At 38.7% G+C, this 25,842-nt stretch overlaps 1 protein-coding gene across 1 annotated transcript in view; it reads right to left on the bottom strand.

Annotated features, from left to right (window-relative positions):
- Obi1 (ORC ubiquitin ligase 1) overlaps window positions 1–25,158 on the bottom strand; it is a 30,839-nt gene extending 5,681 nt beyond the window's left edge. Inside the window, exons 1-5 of the mRNA XM_090341993.1 lie at window positions 25,031–25,158; window positions 14,481–14,616; window positions 12,113–12,204; window positions 9,605–9,853; window positions 6,139–6,227 (exon numbers count right to left, since the gene is read on the bottom strand). Coding sequence (XP_090198119.1) covers window positions 6,139–6,227; window positions 9,605–9,853; window positions 12,113–12,204; window positions 14,481–14,616; window positions 25,031–25,105 — 641 coding nt within the window. The 5' untranslated portion in view covers window positions 25,106–25,158. The remainder of the gene's footprint in view (window positions 1–6,138; window positions 6,228–9,604; window positions 9,854–12,112; window positions 12,205–14,480; window positions 14,617–25,030) is intronic.
- Between the last annotated feature and the right edge of the window lie 684 nt (window positions 25,159–25,842).

The following is a 25,842-nucleotide window of genomic DNA, read 5'->3' as shown; positions in this document are numbered from 1 at the left end:
AAAATCAAGATATATAATGAAGTACAGCTTTTACAATACAAGCTTAACAATTACAGATTCATCCCACAAAAAAAATTCCTGTTTTAGTCAAAAGTGCTGAAACGAGAATTTTGACAATGACATTAGGGAATTTTCAGCTTACCCAAGGTAGCAAAAGGCAATTTAAAATATAGAAAAAATTAAAATACAGAAAAATATTTCTATGTGATATGACAATGTAATAGTTTCTTTAGCTTTGGGTTTTAATACTTTCTTATACTAAGTCTAGATATTTCCAGAGCACATAGTATTAGATGAAGCAATGCCACAGCAAGCCAGAGGGATTTCTAAAACCATTTACCATACTTCCTTTTCCTGCAAATTTCAAAATGGGGTATTTTTGTAAACATTCCATTAGAGACCAGAAGGCTTTGATTTTCAAAGCAGCAGTGATGGCCAAAGCTTCATTATGCAGAGAAACGCTGTAGAGCAGTTTGGGAGCATTTGCAATTGATACTGGAAGTGGACTCTGCCAGAATCTCACTCACAGAAGCTTAAAGGATTTTTCACTTTGTAAATGTAAACAGAAGTATATATTCTGGGTAAGGGAAAAGATATGGCTCTCCTTGTCGAAACAGCTATGAAAGTACAAAACTGTTCATGTCTCTACTAGAAGAAAAATGAAAGTCCTACAGATAAAACCTTTCAGCCCCTACACCTACAGTAAGAAAGAGCATCTCAAGACCATATTTTTTTCATAGTACATCACACAGAAAGAATCATATATGGCTGAAGAGGGTCAGAAGAAAGTAAACAAAATAGAAAGAACACATATCAGAAACAAGTATCAAAAGAACTAGGCTCTAGTACTATGCTGTTAAACTAGCTGTGGATCCTTAGCTGCTCTGCTAAGCAAGCAGTCAGATTACTTACTGCTAAGCCCAGGGGATTGCAAGATTTCCAAACTCGAGAAAGGCTTTACTGAAGAACAAGAAGAGAGCCTACCCATTTCTAGGCCATAAACCTTTGATTTTATACCTATACCTTATTTGCTAACTGATTTAACCATAAAACAATGTGAAAGCAAGCTTTGGATCTGGACCAGCTTTTAGATTTTGCCTATGAGACAGATCTCCAGGATTGATATCCTCGTTTAACATAGTTTCAATGTGCAAAAGCACTAGTTACCCACCCCCCCAAAAACGGCTCAAATTCCAGTTAACTACATTAACTGAAGCTCAAGCTTCTACATTTAGCTTTTTCAGCTCACACAGAGGTTCATCGATAACAGGTGACTATTAACCCATCACCTCTTTCACAGTCAGGGGTGGATGGATTACTCCTCATGTACTATGCCATTAACACAAAGACAGCCAACTGTTTCAGCTCAGCTGATTCCTGGTTTCTCAGCAGAAAAAAAACAAAAAACCACAAGACATTTTAAAAAGTAGACATGCAAAAGACAGAAATGCTAATACATAGGATGAAGGTGTGTAGCACAGAAATTAAAGGTGCTAATGCTAGACGCGAAATTAAGAATCCTATGAAAATGTAGTTGTGAGAAAACGAGCTACTAAAATATTACAAAGAAATTCCATTTAAGAGACTGGGTTTGCCAGGGAAACTTACAGGCAAACCTACTGGCACAGATGAGAACAGCAGATGCTTTGGTGAAAAGAATGAAGAAATGTAGAAGAAATGACAGGTGGCTGGACAACAACAAACAAATAAGCAAACAAAAAGGCTGCACAAAAAATGATATGGAATGATCACCAGTCTGTAATACCTCTAACCATCAGATCATTGGGTTATGAGCATGTATTGTAGGCTTCTATAATACCTTACCAAAACAATAAAGACAAGGTGACAGAAAACGGCAGCAACTGTGTCTATCACCAATTAGCTGAATATCCAGAGTAGGGACCCTGCAGGCAGCCAAGGAGCCCAAGATGTCACAGTCTGGCCGTAGGGTATCATCAACCTTCCCTGAGAGTCTACAAATTCCCCTTCTGGGAAAACCAAAGGGCACAGGAGAATCAGTCAACAGATCCGGGCTGAGATAAAATACCAGGAACCATCAAGTGTGCCACAGAAGAATGGAGAAAAACAGAAGCCAGAATAGGTTAACAGAGGTCAACAGTCAAAGCCAGACCAGCTCATTGATGAGGAAGAAGAGGTCTTAGTCTCCTGAATGGGAGGCTTACAAGTGTGAGCCACCAGAACCTGATTGAAGCTCAAAATCTCAACACCCTGATTAGTTCATTTGAAGTAGTAGTATGAAATATTGTAGTACAAGGATACCTTTCCTTAGCAGGGGCCTAGAGAAGGAACACATATGTACTTATATATATGCATATATGTATATATATGTATATATACACATAAGCATGCATATGTGTGTACATATATACAAATATCTACCTACAGACACATCTATATCTGTATATGTATGTATGTATTCTATAAAAATAGATACATGGACATTTAAAAATACTAGTGCCAATAGCTGGAAGATTAACTGGATGTGACCCTCATAGAACTGACAGGTATACAATTAAATTATTCAAACAATGGGTATGAGTATAATTATAAGACAGAGGGTAGGTTCCCACTGTCTGTGGAAATTATGGAATGCCTCCCGAGTGAAAAGTGACATCTGGGTGTGACTTCAAACAAGGAACACAGGTATAAATTAGGAAGAATAAAAAGAGAGGCCAGCCGGGCTCAGTGACACACGCCTGTAATCCTAGCTACTCAGGAAGCTGAGATCTGAGGATCAAGGTTCAAAGCCAGCCTGGACAGCCCCATGACTCCCCCTCCCCCCCAAAAAAAGAGGCCACTGGAGACTGCCTGAGAAAGTAAGGAAGAAACACGAATAAGAATGAGGTATAAAGTATGGTATAATGCAGTGTCAGAGTGGTGAAATTCAGCATGTACAAAGCAAGGGGCAGGGATGTGGGGAGAAAGTCACAGCAAAGAAGTCAGAGGGTTAAGCCGAAAGTTCTATAGCCAAAAACACTGCATACCATACAAAATTCTGGAGTTAATATGGACGTAGTGGGGATACACCAAAAGTTATTAAACAGGGGAGTGATCTGAATGTATTGTTATAGAATTCAGGCAGAAATACAGCAGGAATTCAACAGTTTGTCATGGGGGGAAAAACAAGGTAAGCAATAAAAAGGTTATTACCATGAGAATAATGTGGACCTAATCTAATGAAATGAATAGAAAACCATCACAGGACATTTAAAAGAAGATTCAGAAAAACATTCTGAACAACATGTGAGAAGTGATATAAAAAACTAAGACTGAGGTTTGTAACCAGATAAATAGTAAAGCCATTAGGAAGGAGAGGAAGAAGAAAAGAAGATAAATAGTGTTTTGTGAGATGAATGAGGATAATGGATATGATCATTTAGATACACACAAAACAAACATTCTTCTTACCTCAACCTCTTTTCTAATGCAGATGCTACAAAGGACAGCAGATTATTTTGATAAGCCTTTCGATAACACATTATTCACATTTTACATAAAGAAAATAATGACACCAAGAAGCTAAGTAATTTACCCCACGTTGTTTACTTACTTATTCAAATATTCAACAAGTATTTATCAGATGCCTCTCAGGCACTAGAGTTTTAGAAGAGAAACAGACATGCAGCAAAGTTCTCTCCTGTGGAGTTTAAGAACTTACCTAGGGTAAGAGATACCAAACAGATCACCCAATTAAATGTACACATAACTTCAAAGAATGATAAGGGCTATAAAGAATGATACTATAATGCTGGCTGAGTGCTAACTCTGGACTATTACATGTGCGTTTCAAGTTTAACTCTGATGACAACTTGTTAGACAAGTACTATTGGGTTCATGTCTTATATGACAGATGGGTGAAGTATCATGGGCGAAGTATCATTCGCCTTATCAGGGAGCTGGTAGGGTAACAGAGGCAGTGTTTAGTCTTAAGGAGTGTGGATTCAGAGCCTATGATCATATCAGTACTCTACTGCTTCCCTGCAGCATGATTCCATTAATATTTTATCCTAAGACAAAATGAGGGAACTGGAAGTGATGAGCTAGAGGAGCATAGGGCCCTGTAAATGGGCCATGAAGATCTAGAAGCACATCTTTTCTTTTCTTTTTTGGGAGGGGAGGGATAGGGGGTCATGGGGCTTGAACTCTAGGCCTGGGCGCTATCCCTGAGCTCTTCAGCTCAAGGCTACCGCACTACCCTTGAGCCACAGCCCCACTTCCCGTTTTCTAGAGATTAATTGGAGATAAGAGTCTCATAGTCTTAGTGCCCGGGCTGGCTTTGAACCATGATCCTCAGATCTCAGTCTCCTGAGTAGCCAAGATTACAGGCATGAGCCATAATCCTTGGCTAGAAGCACAACTTTCTAAGCAGAGGACACAGCCCAGCACATTTCATAAAGGGATGGATGAAAACACTAGAGCACCATGAGTTGGCAGAGTGAGAACGAGATGCAAGGGAAGAGGAAGAGCATACAATAGCTTGTAGAGCTTGGATTTCACTTTAGGAAAACATTGGGGAAAGATTTAAGTAATTTGTTTTATATTAAATACTTTTGAGTATGGTGAAAAATGAATTCGAAAGACAAAGTCCAAATAGATAAATTTAAATTCAGAAAATGGTGCACAATCTTGAGATCAAGGCCCCAGAGTTAAAGTTCCAAGTATGGAAAATCAATTGTAGGGTCTGAACTCAGCCTGGGTACAACTGTCCCTTAGCTTTTGTGTTTAAAGCTAGTCACCTACCACTTGAGCCAAAATTCTACCTCTGTCTTTTTAGCAGTTAATTAGAGCTCAGTCTCACAAACTTTTCTGTCCAAGATAACTTTAAACTGCGATCCTCAGATCTCAGCCTCTTCAGGAGCTAGGATTCTAAGCATGGCTTTTAAATTCTTGAAATTTCGCACATTTTTCTGTACAAACAGAAGTGTTCTTCACTGAACCATATCTGGCTATTTTCAGCTGTGGTCAGCTTCTCTTTAAATTCCACTAGGGTTTGGTGATATAGAGTAAACAAGGCTATAAATCAAATGAAATGCATTTAATACCTCAATGCATTACAAATTGATCTGGAACACAACAGGTCAGCTCAAATCACTTTTTAAGTGAAACTGTTCCCTTCCCACGAAGGGAAAGAATGGAAGGTGAACATGGCAAATCATGCAGTTATATTAGATTCAGATGTTTGTTTGCAAGCAGACCTCCAGAGGCTGGGTTACTTAGGATGAAGTTCTCTATGGAAGGCATGGCTATTTAAAAACACCCATTCTTGTGATTGGCATTAACTCTGAAGCACAGTGGGCAACTTTTCAAGAAATAAAAGCTATAAGCAAAATAGCTTTCATTCCATTCAGCCTGCTGTGGGAAATGGCTAATGGACAAGCATTACTATGACTGGCAAGGCGAGTTGCCAATTAATGACAGGAACAGAGATTCAAACCACCATATAACAGCAACCTTTCCTAAGTATATTTCACTAGTTTGTCAAAGTAGGATATTATCTGAAATGAAGGAAAAATGTGGGTAAAGAGCAAAGGGGAAGGAACTACTGGAAAGCAAAAACCTATGTTTTCTCCATTGGTTAGTAAATTCTGCTCTAATTATGATTGTCTTTTACCATTTCCTGATGCTATACTAGATTACCATTTCCTGATACTATATATATATATATTTAAACTGGAGGCACCTTCTTTCCAAATGATAAGCAGACACCTATTTGTGTTAGGCCCAGTTTCCATTGCTTATTCACCCCTTCTTAGTTTCCAATACAAAGAAATGAAATCTAGCGGTTGGATAAGAATAATGGAGTTTTGATATACCATCCCTCAGAGAGACTACAGATGTAAAAATTCTCCTGTTTTTAGATCACATTAAGCATTCCTCTCGTTAGAGAAGGAAAAGGAATAATAAAATCTTGTCTTCAAAATTAGCCTCAACTGAAAGGAAGATTTTACCAATGACAAAAAACACGCAGGGATTTTTAAAGGCAAGACACTGTATATTGGCTTAAATAAGAATGAAGAGAAAATTAAAAAACAAGAAACAAAAAACCACCCACACGATCTCAGTAGTCTAGTCCAAATCAGAAACATTGCTCTTCGAGCAAAATACATCAATACATACTTCTGGGGTGATCTGTTATCAACTTCAGCCTTCAGTCGCAAATTTTCCCTCACCAGGCTGCCATTTTCCAATTTCAATTTTTTATTTGCCTTAAAAGAAGAGTTGAAATAATTAAGCACAAAGCAAAATACAAGTGCCTTGTAAAAATTATAACAAGCCATTTGCAGTTTTTAGAGCAATAGTTATAAAACCTAAATACTAGAACATGGCCTTTAGAAACTTAAAATCACCACTAGGAATAACACATGTAACTCAAATGAAACTCAAAACACAATTAAGCATTTAAATCCATATTCCCCAAGCACTTTCCAAATCTCCTATCCATGCGTGCACACATCCACACACTTTCTTATAACAGAATGCTGATCAAGGTGATATACCAAATGCAAATATTTACAAACTAATGCTTGTTTTATCTCTTAAGCTATCAGACTTATTACTTGCTTATTGGAAAATACTTTTCTAGTGATAACTATATACTTGTTTTCTTTCTTCAGAAAGTTTTCCTAGGGCCAGGAGTTTGACTAGTGGTAGAGTGCTTGCCTAGCATGCACCAAAACCCTGGGTTCGATTCCCTGGTACCACATACATAGAAAAAAGCTGGAAGTGGTGCTGAGGCTCAAGTGTTTGTAGAACGCTCAAGGACAGTGCTCAGGCCCTGAGTTCAAGCCCTGGGACCAGCAAAAAAAAAAAAAGCCTTCCTAATGCTCTGGTTTCTCTGATTCACAATTCTGGGACCCTAAAAATCAGGCATTTTCTAAGAAATTCCATGCAGTCTCCTTTGCTTTTTGCTTTTCCCCTGAGTATACTTAAAAATACCTAACAAGACACTAACAGCTAGAAAATCTAGAGGTTCAATTCAACATAGTGGTGCATGCCTGCAATCCAGAAAGAAGTATCAACTTCCAGGCCAGACTGAGTTACAAAACAAAAACAAAAAAATCAAGCTCACTCACTTTACAAGGGAAATTCTGTGTGTGTGAGCATACTAGTCTTGCAGCTTGAACTCAGGACCTGGGTGTTATCCCTTAGCTTTTCCCTCAATACTGACAGTCTATCACTGGAGCCACAGACCCTCTTCTGGCCTTTTATTGGCTAAGTGAAGTTAAGAATCTTACAGACTACTCTGTCCAGGCTGGCCTCCATGGACATGATGGTTCTCAGATTTGAGCCACCTGAGTAGTTAGGAATATAGGAAAGAGCGACTAGTGTCCAAAATAATTCTCTGATTAGAACATTACATCCAAAGTTAGTGAATCACAAGAACTACTGTCAAAAAAAAAAGGGGGGGGGTTAAAGCTAGGTGCTGGTGGCTCGCGCCTGTAATCCTAGCTACTTAGGAGGTTAAGATCTGAGGATTGTGGTTCGAAAACATAAATTTAGAAATGTGAACAATGCTTCTAACTCCCAGATCTTTGGATTGCTTTACTTACCCATCTACATGCAAATACATCACAATGGTCATTAAGAGTGACATTCTTTTGGGCATATAGTCTAATGCTCTTAGGTTCATCTCAGTTCCTTTTGGTTTCTGAACACCTGTTTACTACCTTCATGGTGGTATACCAACCAGAACTATGGAGGGTTAATTTTCTTTAAGTGACTGATAAATATCATTACTCCTCCTCTGAAGATCCAAGGAAAGCCATTTACTTCCTCATACATACAGAAAATGAATTAAACTTTCAAGCATGGCACCATAAAGGGAGGCACTTAGTGAATGACTTTTGATGATAACAACCAAGCTTAAATTAGAAACTCATCTGATTTCCAACCCTCTTCCCCGAATTCTCAAGTTCAAGAGTTAGGTGAGTACAGGGTACAAAAAAGTGGAGCTCTGCCTATTTACTGTACCTAAAACAGTAATAAAGACTTCAGGTATTCTGCATCTCAATTCTGACTGAGTAAAAATACCAGCCTCATGATAGTTAAAAACTCACCTTGTCCAGGAAAACATTTTGCTCTTAAGTAGTACCTTTATTCTGTCTTTTATGTTCCTGTGTTTGATTTATAGTATACCATTATTTTGCACTCCACATTTGAGGGTTTTTTCTCTGTAGTCTGTATTTTCTCATTCATTTATGCTCTGATTTACAGTCTATTACCCAATACCATCACTACGCATTCAAAATGGATTTAATAAATATTATAAATTGTTCTGGAGTACTGAATTTGAAACTGTTCTATTTGCTATACTACATCTATGAGCCCAGGTTAATTTTCACATAGAGCATCTTGTTCTAAAAGTCTAAACTTTTTTTCTTTCCAAAAAACTATTACTAGGAAGGAGACCCCATGTCAAACTGACAGCTTAAGAGTCATAGAAATTGAAGGAGAAAATACAAGATTAATAAATACTGCTACTTCTCAGTTGACATTTCTCTTCTTGTCTTCTAACAAATCAACACATTAATACTTAAGGTTGGCCAGCAATATATTAGAAACTGCACATTCCCAAACTTGTAACAAACTGAACATAACTGTATATATAGCCCCCTTTTTTTCTGAAAGAGGTTTTCTTTCCCCTTGTTTTAATCCTTTGTGGGCTCATTTATATGTAGAAAATGTTTTTTTCTTTTAACCTCAATGAAGATCTGAGAACCAAATACAATGGTGCTTCTAAAAATTCTCATATAGAGACCACTAATGATTTAGTAATCCAACAGAAGATTAATTTTCCAAGGGAATGCAAATAGCGGCAGAGTATTACAAACCACCTTATTCAATACAACTTTTTCCAGGGCAGATAAATCAGAAGTCAAGCCAAGGCTGGTCTTTAGTCAATAAAGTAGTATTGCACCTGACTTATTGGTAGGGCAGACAGCATGGAGCTTAAAATGGGAATATCTTTTACCATTCACCTACGTTCTCTTATCTTACATGGATGGAAACAGAATTGGAAAAAATGAGCCAGTCTTATAAGACATGATACTCTTGGGTGGAGCAGTATAAAGCAGGTGGTCAAACCTCTCTGCATTAGTCATTTAACTTTTAACTATCTAGACTCTATTAACATCAGATAATAATAGTGATATGAAAGTTATGGTCAAACCTTTTCTTAATAGGTAAGGAAATGGGTATGTGTTTTATGCATAGAGTACCATCACATAAGCTTTAAAAAGGATTAAGGCAAACCACAAAAGGGAGGGAAACCAGAAACATATCCTTTAAACTGATGTTAGTCTTCCAGAAGATGCAGTCTCACATAGAAGCACTACAGCGTTTCCAATTAGTCACAAATGGAATGACCTGACAGTTCTTGGTAGCTAGTGATATTTGATGGGAAAAAGTTTTCCTACTGCATACAAATGACCATCCAGGGGTTTCTGTTGTTTTCACACATATTTTTCTAAGGATGAGTCAAGATAATGTGGCTATTTATACTTTTGAAGGTACTTAAAATTACAGATTTTAAGAAAAAAAACCACAACTAGCCCCACAAACAACAAGAATCATCACACCTTACCTCTTTTAATTTATCCACATCATCTTTTACTTTTTCATAGATTTCTTTAGCTGTTCTGAGTTTCTTCTTCCATTCTTCTGCAGTATCTTGGTCAGTTTTATTTGGGGTATCTGCAACTGGATGTTTGTCTTCATTTTGATTGCCTTGCATCAAGGTCAGAGGATCCAGAATAGACTTGATCTGTGACTCCAAGCTGAGATTTTTACTTTTAAGTTCTTCTACTTCTTTCTGCAAACAATCAATTTCATCCTGGAAAAATTATCACATAGTAACTAAAGAGACAAGGACACTATAAACACATTAACACACTAAACAAAAACCAAAGCTAGTATGTTTTCAAATTTTATATGCAAATTTCTTTACATATATAATCTTTACATTTCATAACAGTTTTATAAGGAAAAGGGGAATACTGTTTAAAATTTCAAAAAATATCCCAACTCTAATAAAAACTGACATTTATAGTGCCGGTAATTTAACTCAATGATAATTGCAATTTTAAAAATAAAAATGTCGGGCACTGGTGGTTTACAACTGTAATCCTAGCTATTCAGGAGGCTGAGATTTGAGGATTGAGATTTAAAGCCAGCATGGGCAGAGAAAGTCTATTAACCATTTCAAATCAAACACCAAAAATCCAGAAGTTGGAAGTTTGGCCTAGTGGTAGAATGCTTGCCTTGAATTCACTAAGACCCAGGTTTGATTCCTCAGTATCACACTGCGGCTCAAGTAGTAGAGTTCTAGCCTTGAGAAAGCCTAAGGACAATGCCCAGGCTCTGAGTTCAAGTCCCAGAACTGGCAGAAAAACAGACAAACAAAAAACAAAACAGGGCCAGGAGTTTGGCCTAGTGGCAGAGTGCTTGCCTTGCATGCACAAAGACCGGGTTCAATTCCTTGATACCACATATATAGAAAAAAGACAGAAGTGGTACTGAGGCTCAAATGGTAGAGTTCTAGCCTTGAGAAAGTCCAAGGACTGTGCTCAGGCCCTGAGCTCAAGCCCAGGACTGGCAAAAAAAAGAGAATGTTTAGGCCTGGCCCTCAAAATTTAATGATGCTATCTTAGAAAGGAGCTGGTTATCAGGGCGCAGCCTCCTAAGAGAGTTCACACTTCCTTCACTGGCTCAGTTGCTCTAGTTCTTTCTTGCCCACTTGTTTTCCACCACGGGATGATCCAGCACAACTCTCATCAGATGCTGGCACAATGTTCTTGGGCTTTCCTGTCTCTGAAACCATGAACCAAATCAATTTCTGTTCACTGTATCTGCCCAATCTAGAGTGTTCTGTTACAGCAACAGAAAGCAGACAGCGATAGTGTTCTCTCAAAGGGTTAATCTGACTAGTAGTTACATCAAATATTATGAAAGAAAGTTATTGAGTTACTGTAGTATCATATACTACTTTAAAATAATACGCAGCATTAAATAGCAGTACAAAATTTCTTTTAGTTATACAATAAATAAAAGGCACATGCAGTTGTACATTCATGTATATGAAGAACACATATATGAATCAAATATTTATGATTCAATGCCTTTCAAAAAATTGTGAGGTAGCTCGCAAGTACATAGTTTAATATAAAGATATTCTGTATCAAAACAGGAGATCAATAATATCTTCTGTTTAGCTTGAGAATGGTAGCTGGGCTTAATTTTATATATACATATATATTCCATTAGCATGAATTTATTTGGAAAAATTCCACCCTCATGTCAAATCAACATGCTCATTTACCTTTAGACAACTTGGAAACAGCATATTTCACAATGATATCTGTGTGGATAGCTGACATAAGCAATGTTTACTGTAATTGAATCAGCAAGGCTTGTAATCATCAGTGAAATTACAGAAAGGAACAATGGTAACTGAGTTTAGAGAGACTTGCACAAGAGGGTTTCTTTTATCTCTTAATTTTAAGGGAGTCAATACAAATCATCATCTCTGTAGAGGGAGACATTGTAAATTACTGAAAAAGAAAAGAAATCGTGCCAGGCACTGGTGGTTCAGGCCTGTAATTCTAGCTACTCAAATCAGGATTCCAAGTCAGCCCGGGAATGAAATTCCAAATTCTGGGAGACTAATCTCCAATTAATTAACCACCAGAAAACCAGAAGTGGCACTATGGCTCAAGTGGTGGAGTGCTAGCTTTGAGCTCAAGAGCTCAGGGATAGCACCCAGGTCTCTACATTTAAAACCCCATGACTGGAGGAGGCGGGGGTGGGGTGGGGGGATGGGGGGGTGAGAGGGGGCAAAGAAAAGAAACCAAAAAGGAAATGCATCTACCTTTTCCTTTTCTCTGGAGTTCTATTCTCCATTTATTTCTTATTAAATGAAAAAAAAAAAAGCTTGCTTCTCTATTTAAAATAGAAGATAAGAAAAAGCATTTATTATGGTATTTTTTTAACTGGCACTCAACACAAAGTTTCACTGGATGTCTAGGGACTGGGTTAATGCAGTTTTACCTGAAATTCACTGCTGACATCATTTTAAACGTTAGTTCTTGTTTACCTCATATTCTTTATGGAGTAACTCGAGCCTAGTTTTCCGGAGATGCTTTCTGACTGTATGGCTTAGCATAGGTTCACTTTCACTTGTTCCTCCTACAGGGAGGAAAAAAAAAATCCTAATTTTTATTCTGATTTTGGCAGGAAAATAAATAACTATTTCTTTTATTGCTTTATATAGACATAAGAAATACTTTCAGTAAAATATACTGTGATTACGTCGCTGGACATTTTGTCAGGAAAAACTCTGGAAGAAAGGGCTATATATAATTACCTCATTTGGATTGGCAAATTTGAAAATTAGACCATGGTTAAATAATAAACCCAATAACTATATTGTATTTAGCTAGCACTATGCGAAGACAATATACATCTCAGACAATTGTGACTTGAAATACATGCAATCTGAAGTTTTTCTGAGAACTCATCACATGCTGTGGTTACCTTCTTTGGATTTCTTAGGGCCACAATAGGAATAGCATTTTACAGATGACCTTTTTCATTATATTTTACCTAAATGCAAGGATGGGTGAAACTATTTGAGAGAGTTTATGAAATATCAATTAGATATGAGCAAATGAAAAGTTAAAAAAAAGTTGAAGGGGAAAAACATTCCAATCATTTTAATTATCAAAGCTCTTATTCTAGAAGAATAAGTGTAATTAATGCTTTGGTGAAGGTCAGTAGGGAAAACTGTGGAGACAGAGAGGTTACTACTCTGTAGCAACCCCAGCAGAAAGTCAGTGCTCTACCAGACTTCTCCCTGAAGCCAAGAGAGAAACCTTAGAGCCAACTATGATAGCTCCTTCGGATCTTTTGTTTTCAAACTCACTACTTCCTCTTTTGCTCCTTAGCATGTATTTTCCTTTCCATTTCATTATAAACACCCCATTTAAGTCAATTTCTCCTAATTCTAGGCTATTATAATGCCTTAAGTTTTCTGGGAGGTGTTTTCTATGCATGTCTTATTACACATTCAATGTTTATTGGATTATTGGTGTGTTAACATCTGAATGTGTCCTAAAACAAAAACAAACATTGCTTTAATTTTTGTAATCTAAAAGAAATAATGTATGTGAGTAGAATAAAACATTAAAAAGTATATTAAAATGTTTTCTTTTCCTGAGACCTAGTTCAAATTTTAACTCTTTCTTATCTGCATTAGTGTGACATTAATTTTTTTGTGCCAATACTGGGACTTGAACTCAGGGTCTGGGTATTGTCATTTTTTTTGTTCAAAGTTCACACTTTACCACTTGAGAAACAGATCTTTCCTATCCAGGTTGGCTTCAAATCTCAATCCTCAAATCTCAACTTCCTGAGTAGCTGATGTGAACCACTAGCACCTGAATACTTTTTAAAAAAATTCTTAATGCAGTTCTACATACTCTCTTACCTATTTGAGTTACATATATTCATTCTGTCACTCTCCCCATCCAATCTGTGTGTCACTACCTGAGCAACAGTTATAAATCATACCTTAAGACATTACTCTCTTGTACAAAACTATCATGCTTTCCTCATCCTTCTTCCTCCCAAATGAAGCAAATACTTCATTTGTTATCATTCAAGGTTCTTAAAGCAAAAACCTCAATTTACCTTTTCAGCCTATATTTTAGTAATCAGATCCATACTATACTGCTGGTCACATCCAAATTCATGCTACTTCCTATGTCTAAATCTTGTTCATGATTTTATTTCACTGCATAAATGGCCCTCCTTAATTTTAGTAGCTGAATGGCCAACATGAAAGCCATCTATTTTATGAAACTGTTCACAATACTCTTTTGCTTCCTATCAAGTATTTTCCTTTCCATTTCCATTACAAAAATCTTGTCTATAGCTGGCACTCAGTAATTCTAGCTACTCAGGAGGCTTAGTTCTAAGGATGGCAGTTTAAGTAAAAATAAGTGCATGAGACTCTTCACCAATTAACAATCAAAAAGTCCAAAGTAGAGGTATGGCTCAAGTGGCAGAGCTCCTGTCTTGACAGAAAAAGTTACTGTGCCAGACTAGGCCAGGCAGGCCAGGCCAAGCCCCAGTACTGGCACAACAAAAACTTTTACCAACTTTTTTGCATAAGATCTCTGAGCCTCCTCAGTTCTTCTTTTCACTGATACTTGATTTCTGCTTACATGCAGCCTCTACTGGAATGTCAGTTCCACCGCCTTTAGGTGTTCTTTCTCATAATCTCTTACATTACTTTGGCCCTTCAGTTGCCTCACACATACACTGCACAAATTACCAATTCATCCAATATTATGTTGATCAAATAAAACCACTGAAAACTATCTACCTTGGTCTTTCCCCCAGATATTCATGGTTTGTAGATAGCTTCTAATCTACCATGCTTATATAAGATAGACTCTTACCAATGATTTCTTTGCAAGGATTTTCAGGAGTGATGGGGACTCTGCAAGCTGGACACTGGCCATTATTCTTCAACCACAAATCAATACAAATAGAACAAAACACATGGTGGTTGATGCATATGACAGGCTGGCGAACCTTTGAAAAAAGAAACTTACTCTTAGTACAGGGCAACAGACGTAGATTTCCCAAAGGGTTCAGTTTAGAGTAAATTGCTCCTCTGAAGTACAGCAGAGTAGTTGCTTAGGAGGAAACACCTAGAAATTAAAAATGCTGCTTTTGTTGACCACATTTTTATATATGCTTAACAGAGACGAGAGCTAATATAGCTTGTCTTGAAAATTGAAACTAAAATATTATGGAGCTTCATTCTGTAAACATTCATGATCAAGCAAGAAAATGCTGTATGTTCCATGAAGGCTGCAGCATAAGCCCTCAAACCACTTTATATCAGAATGACAGAATGGCAGAAACTAGAAAAATTTTAAAACAACCATTTCTCAACCATCTATCTGGATGCTAAGGTCCTTTCTTCAACCTATTCCACTATATCACAAAATAAAAGCAAGCAGCTACTAAGTACTGACATCTGCCAGGCTTTGAGTATCATAGGTCCTGGCCCATTCCCACCAGACTTGGTTGTTATAAAACAGTGAGTGTGCCTGGCCTCCGGATTCTTTCTTGCTTCCTTTCTTACCAACTCCTCGACCACGCCTGCACACACACCAACATATGTGACACAGATCATGGGGTCTTGTGGCATCACGCTGCTTGGACTTTTCAGTCACCAGAACCATAAGTCAAATCAACTTACTATCTTTATTCATTATTTGCGTCATGTATTTTGTTACTACAACACAAAATGTACTAAGAGCCCCTTACTACAAATTCTTCAAAGCTACACAAATCAAAACAATCCAAAAGGCACAAATTCAAATCTCAATGCTTTAAAATGTAAAGCTTAAACCATGGTGACAGATATACACAAATCCTAGACTCCATTTTATTTGTTAATTATTATTTATGTAGCTCTACATTAGTTACACAGGGAGAATTTCACTGTTTATATTTCTGTATTTACAGTATATTCCTGCATTCCATTAAACAAGAACAAATAACAATATCTTACATTTACATCCTATTTTACAAATTGCTTTCAGAAACACATTTTCTTTCTGTCTCTTTCCCCACCTACCCAACCCCTCTGTGAAGTAAATATAGCAAGAAAAAAAATCTTTACAAATATTGTGCTAGGCTGAGTGCTTTGGTTGTAGTGTTTCAATAGGAGGAAAAAAAGAACAGAGAAAAGAATATTCTTGTAACATAGTTATAGCAAAACCCCGAAGTCAAACTTTTGGCCAATCATATTTCCTCACACCATAATATGTATAACGGCAAATGCACAGGGTAAATGCTGACTGCCGCCAATCATAGTACTTAAGTAGCCTGGGTATGTGGCAGATATGGAGTATTCTGAACCACTCATGATTTTAGAATGCAACCATTGGAACTCAAGGTGTGGCCAAACCGGGCAGCAGCCTTTGCCTAAGTGAGACCCATTAGTTCAAGCCCCAGTCTCAGACTTTTTTTTTTTTGCCAGTCCTGGGCTTGAGCTCAGGGCCTGAGCACTGTCCTTGGGCTTTCTCAAGGTTAGAGCTCTACCACTTGAGCCTCAGCACCACTTCCGGCTTTTTTTCTATGTATGCGGTACTGAGGAATTGAACCCGGGTCTTCATGCACGCTCGGCAAGCACTCTACCACTAGGCCAAACTCCCATCCCCCCAGTCTCAGACTTTTAAAGAGTGTTCTCATTCTTAAGACTCCAGTTCCTAGGAATTAAATTAGTATTTAATAAGGTTCTCCAAAGAAGTTTGTGGAAGGAATTAGATGTTATTAGGATACAATGCCACATTCTGTTACTCAGGAAACTCTCCACAGAGAAGTATTTATTGCTAAATTTGCTATTTGAAAAATATCAAGGCTAATATTAATATTAATATTAGATTTTTTTCACGTGGTAAAAATTTAGCAATAGAAACAAACCAATACAGGAATACTCAGATTTTCATTGGACATCAACAATACATTTTAATGACAATACTAAATAGGATCCATCTGTGCTAGGGACTAGCCTAGAAAACAAAAGGAAAGCAGAGTAAACATAGGGGAATGAAGAAGCAGACAATTCCACCACAGACTACTTTCCTGAGAGAAAACACATGCAATGTTCTATATCTGGCTTAGAAAAAGACAGTGAATACTCATTAATTTCCATGAAATCATGGATGCATCTGTTCACGACAGGTAAACACTGAAGTCTCATTGCAAAGAGCTCTCACTCAAGTCTCAGATTGACTTTCAAAACATTCTGGCGCCCTCTTGATTATGAACATTGATCTAAGAAAACCAAAATGAGAAGGTAGTTAAAGATACATTTAAATTTTCTCTTGAGGAAGCTTAAGCTCCAACTTATTCTGTTAAAAAGAGTTCGACAAGGGAAATGGGGTCCAAGACATGAGAAAGGGTATCAATGCATGAGAAGTAATGCACCTTCTATCTGGCGAACATAATGTAGCCCATGACACTTTTTTGGGGGATATGTTGTATTTAACCAGTTTTTTTTTTTGTTTTTTTTTTTTTTGCCAGTCCTGGGCTTGAGCTCAGGGCCTGAGCACGGTCCTTGGACTTTCTCAAGGCTAGAGCTCTACCACTTGAGCCTCAGCACCACTTCCGGCTTTTTTCTATGTATGTGGTACCGAGGAATCGAACCCGGGTCTTCATGCATGCTAGGCAAGCACTTTAACCACTAGGCCAAACTCCCAGCCCCATTTTACCAGTTTTTAAAAGTTTCTATGTAACAAAGCAATCTTGATTCATCACCCCTTTCAACATTCCCATCCATCCTTCCCCTACACACACTTTTCTTCACTCTTAATTTTGTAGGATGCACATTGCCTAACCCTTCCCAGTACTCATCTCCTGGTGTTTTATTTTGTAGAACTTCGATGTTACTTTCTAAGGAAGTACCCTATTTGAAGTCTCCCTGGAATCTACCTTATTTCCGTTAATCCCTTTGTATACACTGCATAACACCCAGAATATTTACTTATGAGTTTATACTCTTAACTGCAACTAACTACCAAAAAAAAGCTGGAAGCGGATCTTTGGCTCAAGCGGTAGGTCCTTGAATGATTGAGCAAAGAATCTTAGGCCCTGTGTTCAAGTTCCAAGACCAGAACACACAAGTTTGACAAAATTAATTTTAAAACCCCCAAAGGCAATGAACTATCATGTCTTAAACTCATTTTCCACAGTGCTTTTTCCAGGAAGGAATGCTCATCTGTGAGCATAGTTCACGGTCAGTCAAGTGGCAGGTGAGTCTGAAATTGTATTACATGTTATTACAAAACACAGCCACGTGTATTCTGTAGCCTCCCACCTCCAAATACATTTGCTTTATACCCCCAAATTTAAAAAACTTGACTAACGAAGGAAGTTATCACCTCTGAATAGTATCTACTTTAACAACAGTGATATAATAGAAACTGGCTGGATATCAAGAGACAACTAAAAATGAAGTAAAAATACAATACTGATAATTCCTTCTAATTTTGATGTAAAGAAAGGCAATGATACGAATTCAGAAAGGACATTAGCAATAAGGTTATGTAGTAAAATTCTTAAGTCAGAGAAGTGGATCCATAGCATAAGGTTTTTCCTTATACAGGGGTGAGGATCGGTGCTCTTTTGAAACAGGGATAGGAGTGTGTGAACAAATATAAAGGGGCTACAAGAGTTACTGGAGAAAAAGATGAGGGAATGTATGTTCCAATGATCCCAGTTGCTTATTTGTGTCATCAAACATGAAGTGAGGGTATCAGCTGAACAAAGTCTAGGCAGAATCTAAATTTGAGAAGAAAGCAGGTATTTTGAAGAGTGACAAAGCTGAGTTGATTAGGGCTACACAGCAAGAATGCTCAGATGGTTCAGTTCCTATTTGAGGTCTGTGGTTTTGAATGCAAAAAAATAAAACAAAACACCCAATTAGCATACGTGTGTATTTTTCTTCAGGAAGGAAGTAGATAAGTAGTTTGGTTTACCCAGAGTTGGGGTTTTGCCAAGGAGGAAGGGGGAGGAAAGTGATGATAACACATGACCACGAACAGTGAGGAAACCAGCACTTAAGTGGTCATGATGGCACTGCATCAGAGAAAGTCAGTGGACAGGTCTCAGTAAAGCTGAAGGGAAGCTGTCAAGGAAATGTGAGGAGAACCAGAGCCAGCCCTGAGTTATGCAGAGTCAATACATTGACTCATCACAGGCACAAAGGTGTAGAAGTATAAATTTGTTTGAAAGACCTCCTTCGGTTTAGCAGTCCTTGCTCTAACAAGAGATACATAAGGAATTCTTTCACAGGATGAATTTTCCCGTGCTCAGCTGTTAAGGCACTATAGCAGTGGTTCACAGGGGCCCGGATACGACGTGTACTGGCTACAACTTGACCCAGGACAACTTGCCCTGAGCCTATCCACATGATGATGATTTGCCAAACATGTAGTCCTGGAGGCTTTCACTGAGATTTCAAAGGCAATCCCTGAGGCCAGGTGGTGCACAGTGGCCAAGCATGACTTTCTGCATGTAGACCCTACGGTAAGAGACTGTGGGAAGCTGTGAGACTGAAATCAAAGCTATAATTAGAGACCACAAGATAGTTAGAAATGCCAGTAACATGGAATGTCTTAGAAGCATATAACTTTACATTTTTTAAAATCTAATTTACAGGCAGACTAGATGGTTCTGTCTGCTAAGGCCCATTAACAATGTCATTCACGGGTCAATCAGTTGCACTAAGATGCTTGGTGTTATTACTATCCCTCTGTTCAAGTTTTGAAATAGTTAAGATGTTTTGTAGATGGTAGCATAAATTTAGCTTAGATTAGAAATTTACCAAGGAGAAAGAACTACTAAACAACTCACTTGTCATTTATCTAACTATAACCTGCAGCAGTAAGTGTAAAGAACCTACAATGTAAAAAACACAAACAAATCAAGTAAATTTTAATAAATCCCAAGACATGTCAGCAGTGTTTCTACTCAATATAAATCTCAATGAAATCTGCAGAAATAAAACAGTACCCTTAAGAAATTAAAAATGCACACAACAGCAAATGACATTATGATTCCAAAGTCATCTGGACTAAACATGCTGAAGTGATATTCTAAGGTAAAATTCCTCCCTAAGGCAGGCAAGATAAAGGAGGAAGAAAAGACAAGAGTGTGTTAAAAGTAGCCCCTCCTCACTAGACAGTCTTGGTGCATTTTCATATTATTCTATATTAAACTTTGGTATTACTTCATTTTATTTTTTCTATCTGAAGACAGTTCAATTTTTTAAAAAAACCTTTTTTTCCCCTAGTCTTGGGACTTAAACTCAGGGTCTGGTGATGCTTCTAAGCATTTTTGTTTGAGTGGAACCACAGTTCCACTTCCGGTGTTTTGGTGCTTAGTTCGAGAGTCTCACGGACTATTTTGTGCTGTAGCTGAGATCTTCAGATCTCAGCCTCCTGAATAGCTACCACGAGCCATTGGCACCCAGCCAATAGCTTAGTCTTAAAAGAAGCTGACCGAAACCACTTTCTCAGCATAGCAAATGTACCTGCAAACGGGCATGTTCAAAGTTGCGCATTACTATTTTCATGCTGACATTTTGGCACTATCAACATTCTGAACTTCCTAAGTTAATGACGTTGGTTGTATTAAATACATTTTCAGCTGTGGAAAACAATGACACAGGATAAAATAATGATATAATTTATAAATGATAGAGCCTAAATGTGTATTCAATGTTATTCCTGGGTAAAATCACCATCCTTTTCTTCCTTGGAGCTAGTCTCACAAACAATAATTTAGGAATCAAAAAAAAATAGAAAATGTACATCTAAAGAGACTAGGCACTGATGGAGAAAATGGGGATACAGAAACTACAACTGCTCTGGCAATTATTTTCAAAACAACTCCCCTGCCCTTTGGGCATTCTTGTGAAAGACAAAAGCCAACTGTACCTGGTGGAGGAATGTTATATTTGAAAGAGTATTCTTTGTTTATACCTTGCCAAAACATTATGGGTGTTCCCAGTAAGACTCAAAAGAACTGTAGTACAGGAATGACTATAAAGATCACACTATTCATCCTTGGGCATTTTTTTTTTTTCCAGTGGTATTAGGGCTTGAACTCAGAAACCTTGTTCTTGCTAGGCAAGTACTCTACCACTGGAGCTACACTGGAACTGTGTTTGTTTGTTTTTTTTTTCAGGTCTCCTGTTTTTGCCTATTTTGTTTTGGAATAGAAGGTTTTTGTTTTTGTACTTGTCATCCTACAGTGAATTTATCTTTGTATGATAAGATAACCTGCATGTCTTAAGCTTCTGGGACGATAACCTAGATAAAGCTCAAACCTTCAACACTTACTACTTACTTTAATCCTTATGGCCACCTAGTAAAGGAGATAAAATCTTCTCCATATTATGGATGAGGAATCTGGGAACCAGAAAGGTTAGGTGAGTTTCAAAGCCAGATTCTAAGGAGATAAGCTTGATTCCCAAAGCCATATAGTTCCAAATCGTATTCTGATCTACAAGAGCTTTATGCCTACTTAAAGATCTTGTTAAATTGTCACCTAGGACATGGCCTGAAATCTTGCACTTCTCACTTAGATCCAAGGGCACTGGGATTTGGCCACTGGGTCATATTTTGAGTAGTTAACAATCATGGAAGTTTTAAATTGCCTCCTTCTTGAACTTTGAGAGTTAAGTCTACCCATTAAGCAGGTTAGGGATGTTCTACTCATAATTTTTACCACAAAGAGATGTTGAATTCTGTTACTTTTTCTTCAGAAACTGTTATATAAGCACATCTTTTAAAGACATTAATATGACAATTAGTTGATTTCTGAAATACTGAGATAACCTTGAATAATAATCTCCAAAACAGTGCCTATTTTGTGTTGAAATTCATATTTGTAGAACAGTCATAGAATAGGGAAAATACAAAATGTAAATAAAAATCACTGAAATCTCAACATTGTGAGATTGTTACTGTATTGTTACTGATGTATTTCCATATAGTTTTTAAAAGACAATGATGTATGTAGATTTAGGATTGAAACCATACACTTTTCCAATCTACAACCTCGGCTGAGTTCATGTGCCACCACAACTAGCTAATTAAATGAGGTCTTTTTATAACTCTTTGTTTCATCTGGCCTTGAATCACAATTCTCTGAATCTATATGATTATAACATTTAAGCCACAATGCCTGGCTAGAATTTAAAAACTAAAAAAGCTAAGAAATAAATGTCTTGAACGACTTGATTCTAGAACTTCAAAACTGTAAGAATCAAGTAATCTAATAATGATGTTGCAATAATCTGGCTCTTTGTTCTTATGTAGGTAAACCCATTTCTCCTCCCCCACCTTCCTCTCTAGATAAACTGGAATCCTATTTATAAAGTAATTATGTCAATGATTATATAACAATCCAGATAACTGTGAAGGAACCAACACTTTTTAGAGTTAATTTTTAAATCACGCATTAGGTATATAAGAGAAATAGGTGACTTTATTCTTCATTCTGAATTCAGAAAAAGAAATAAAAATATACAATTTGTATTCCGCATGACAAATGACTTGCAATAATTACGTGCAAGATTTTTAAATTTACTTTTATTGTCAAGGTGATGTACAGAGGGGTTAGTTACATAGGTAAGGTAATGAGTACATTTCTTGTCAAATATTGTTACCCCCTCCCTCATTTTTCTCCCATTTTCACTCTTCCCACTCTCCTTAAGTTGTAGTTGTAAAGTTCATTTCCAACATATTGTCTTGTGTCACTGTTGCATTGGTTTACCCTTTGTCCATTTTCTCACCATTATGTTGTTCCTCTTCCCTTCCCCAATTCAGATGAACGTGTATATACAAGACACGGGGTACGAAAATCAAATACAGTGACAGCTGGGGATAAACTTTCAATCCATTCTTGGGACTCTGAGGTAATGAGGACTGATACATGGGTTTACTTTTACTAACAGTCCCAGGGAATACTGGTTAATAAATTTTGTCAAATCAGAGCAAGAACTTGACACGGCATAAGGCTTTACCCCTTGCCTATCTTTTCAGCAGTTTAAATCAATCATAAGGGGGTAAGGTAAGGTAGTAATAGTATTCCCAGCAGAAAAATAGCCAGTACTACTACGGGGTAAGAGCCCAGAACGACAGGAAATTTGTTTATTTTCCCGCTATTCTGGCGAAAAAGCTTGCCATTAATATCAAACAAAAACCTTGATACTAGGAAGCAGAAAACTTGATCTCTTTCCAAATGAAAAGCAGTTTATCTGGTACTCCACAAATATGGTATGTGGGGTGAATGAATAGCAAGAGCAAATTGGATTAGAAAAGTCAACAGTAATATGGAACACTGCTTGCTCTTACTGTGGCACGTTCCACAAGTGGACCGTGGAAAGCATGGTTACTGGAAAAATATGGTATCCTCAGTTAGAAAGTCTTTCTCAATGCCCAGAGAAAAAGCTTAACATTTATTGACTAGTGCGTTTCAACTAATCCTCCCCACAAACAAGAGTTTATTACCATTGCCATTTTAGAGGTGAGGACATGGGGGTCTCAGTGATGTTGAATACTTTGCCCAATATTATATAAGTAGCAAATGGCAGAACCCAGGCAGTATGAATGGAGAATAAGATATTTAAAATGAAGATAGAAGGATCTGTAATCGGCGATTTTCCCTCTTCTCAATCCACTCACACACATTACAAGAAATCCTCTTGAAGAAAAACGAACACACAAACAACTAATGAGTCACTCTGACCTCTGTATCCCCATTAGTATTCCTTTTGTTAAATAGAATACATATAGCTTTATTGAATCAAATGGGCAGAACATTTTCAATAAAAAAGACAGCTTATGAACTCATGGAAACTAGATATCTACAATAAAAGTAAATTATCTATTCCAGGATATTTTTTGGAATCAGCTTTAAGGCTAGTGTTGGGGGAAATCCACTTCCGGTTTAATACATACTTTTGGGAATCATACCCATTTCCTCTTCTGGTAGCCAAACATGGAGGTAATGGTGGCCAACGTAAGTTCAAGTACCACCCTTGCGACAGCCTTCCACTGTCTCTCCAGTCAGACTGATCAAGTCATCTGATTTACATCTGATTCTCATAGGAATCAAGAATTAAAAGTGTGGGGCTGGGAGTTTGGCCTAGTGGTACAGTGCTTGCCTAGCACCGGGTTTGATTCCTTGGTACCACATACATAGAAAAAGACAGAAATGGTGCTGTGGCTCAAGTGGCAGAGTGCTAGCCTTGAGGAAAAAGCCCATGCTCAGGCCCTGAGTTCAAGCCCCAGGACTAGCACAAAATAAACAAATAAATAAAAGAGCAATAGATATGAGTCCAATCTTGACTTCTTTCTAACATCCTGAACTCAGCAAAGTGACATACTCAACCCACCTAAAGCAGGTGATCATCCTGGCTGGCCGTCACATCTTTGTTTTGCTCCGTGAAGTTGCCATTCTCGGTGCTAAGTCTGAGGCTGTAGTTTTTCAGCCGTGGCCTAGTGGCCTACACAACCAGACATGCCACAAACCTAACCAACAATTCAGAGCGGAAAACAAAAAAAACAAAACAAAAAAACAAACAAAGCAAAACACACACAAAAAACATAACCAGACTGTGCCAGCATCCATCCACGCAGGTTCCTGATCCACAGGGGTAAAGGAATGTGCTCTTAAAAACACATGGATGGGAGGAGGTAGGAACGGAAATGAAAGCGAGGGAGAGGACGGCACGAGGACATTCAAAAACTCCATTTCTAATGGAGAACTACTTTCTCCACCACATGGTTTCGCAAACACGTATCCCAGCGAGAGAGACGCCGGTCCTCCAGACGTTTGAAGTGATCCCGGCCAGGAGTTTAAAAGAACCCCATCTCTCGGTCTAAACACCCGGGGCGGGGAGGGTGGGGGGAGTGATTAATATATTATTATTTTTTCTCCCGAATTCGCACCCTAGAGCAAAGGCAACCCTCAAGGCCTCAAGAGAACGAGGCTCTTGCAAGGCGCAGCATGGTAGGCCGCAGCACGGGGACACCGACGGCACCGGGGGCTCAGGGACCCCTGGCGCGGCTCCCAGGGCTGCACAGCGCCCGCGGGTGGCTCCAGGGCCCCGGACGCCGCGTGCGGGCGGCCCTGCAGGGCCGGGGCCTGGCCGGCGAGCGCCCCCCGGGCCAGGCCGGAGGGGCGGGCGGGGCCGCCCTGGCCCCGGGAAGCGGCCACCCGGCTCGGAAAGGCGCCCGGCGGGATCCGCTAACGGCCGCGCACCTGCCGGGCCCTCCCGATCGCAGCCTCCCGAGGTGGCTGGATTAGAACCCGAGTCCGCCCAGCTCGCACGCCCGCGTCCCCGCCCACCATCGCGCCCACCCTCCGTCTCGGCGGGCCCGGCAACCGCCACCCCGGTCTCCACAACACCCTTTACCTTCCCCAAGCAAATGTGGCATGTGATGGGCAGAGTGAGAGACAACGTAACGTTCTGCACGGTCTGCGCCGCCATGGCAGCGTTCAGAAGCCCGCCAACACGGAAGTCCCGCCGACTCGAGCGCAGCTCCTTCTCCACCGCCGGGGGCGCGCGAGGCCGGATACGGCGGCCCGGCAGGGACATGGCCCGCCGCCCAGAGGACACGAAAACGCGTTGCGCAGGCGCGCGGCAGCCCTGAGCATTTCCCCAGTGGCATTATTGAACAGATATATATACCTTTAAAGCCAAGAAAGAAACTTTTATTATTTGTTTTCTGCTAGTTCAGGAGCTGCAAGATTATTGAGAACAGGAAGGATGATAGTTTGACCACAAGTATTGAAGCTCTTGAAAAATTTAGGAGAAATTTAGGAAGGAGGTGAGAGGAAGATACATTTTTATCCCTACAGCTTTTCTGAGGAAGTTACGTGAAGGAAGGGGAGGTTTTCTCTTGAAGATTAAATCCCACAAAGTCGATTAAACCAAAGGTGTTTTTTTAAAATTGATTCTCTCTTCTTCCTCCTCTTCTTTTCTCTTAATTCAGATTAAGAGATGTATCTGATACACTTAATGATACATTTAATGAAATGTATCTGAACATATTTAACCTCAGATCCCCTTAGAGACAGGCATTCACAGCCCTACTGTAGTTTTTTACCCAAAGATGATTTAAGGATTCCAGCCAGGACTCCTGACTCACCTTCACAAGTGAGATAGATGCAAGTTGTGTGAACCACCCTCCTGCAGGGCACATTCTAAAGCCTTTATTTCAGGTG

This window comes from Megascapheus bottae, chromosome 11 (genome assembly GCF_031878675.1).
Source record: "Megascapheus bottae isolate mThoBot1 chromosome 11, mThoBot2.hap1, whole genome shotgun sequence".
Classification (NCBI taxonomy): Eukaryota; Metazoa; Chordata; class Mammalia; order Rodentia; family Geomyidae; genus Megascapheus; species Megascapheus bottae.
The sequence above is the reverse complement of the archived record's forward strand: the minus strand, read 5'-3'. Positions and strand labels throughout refer to the sequence as shown.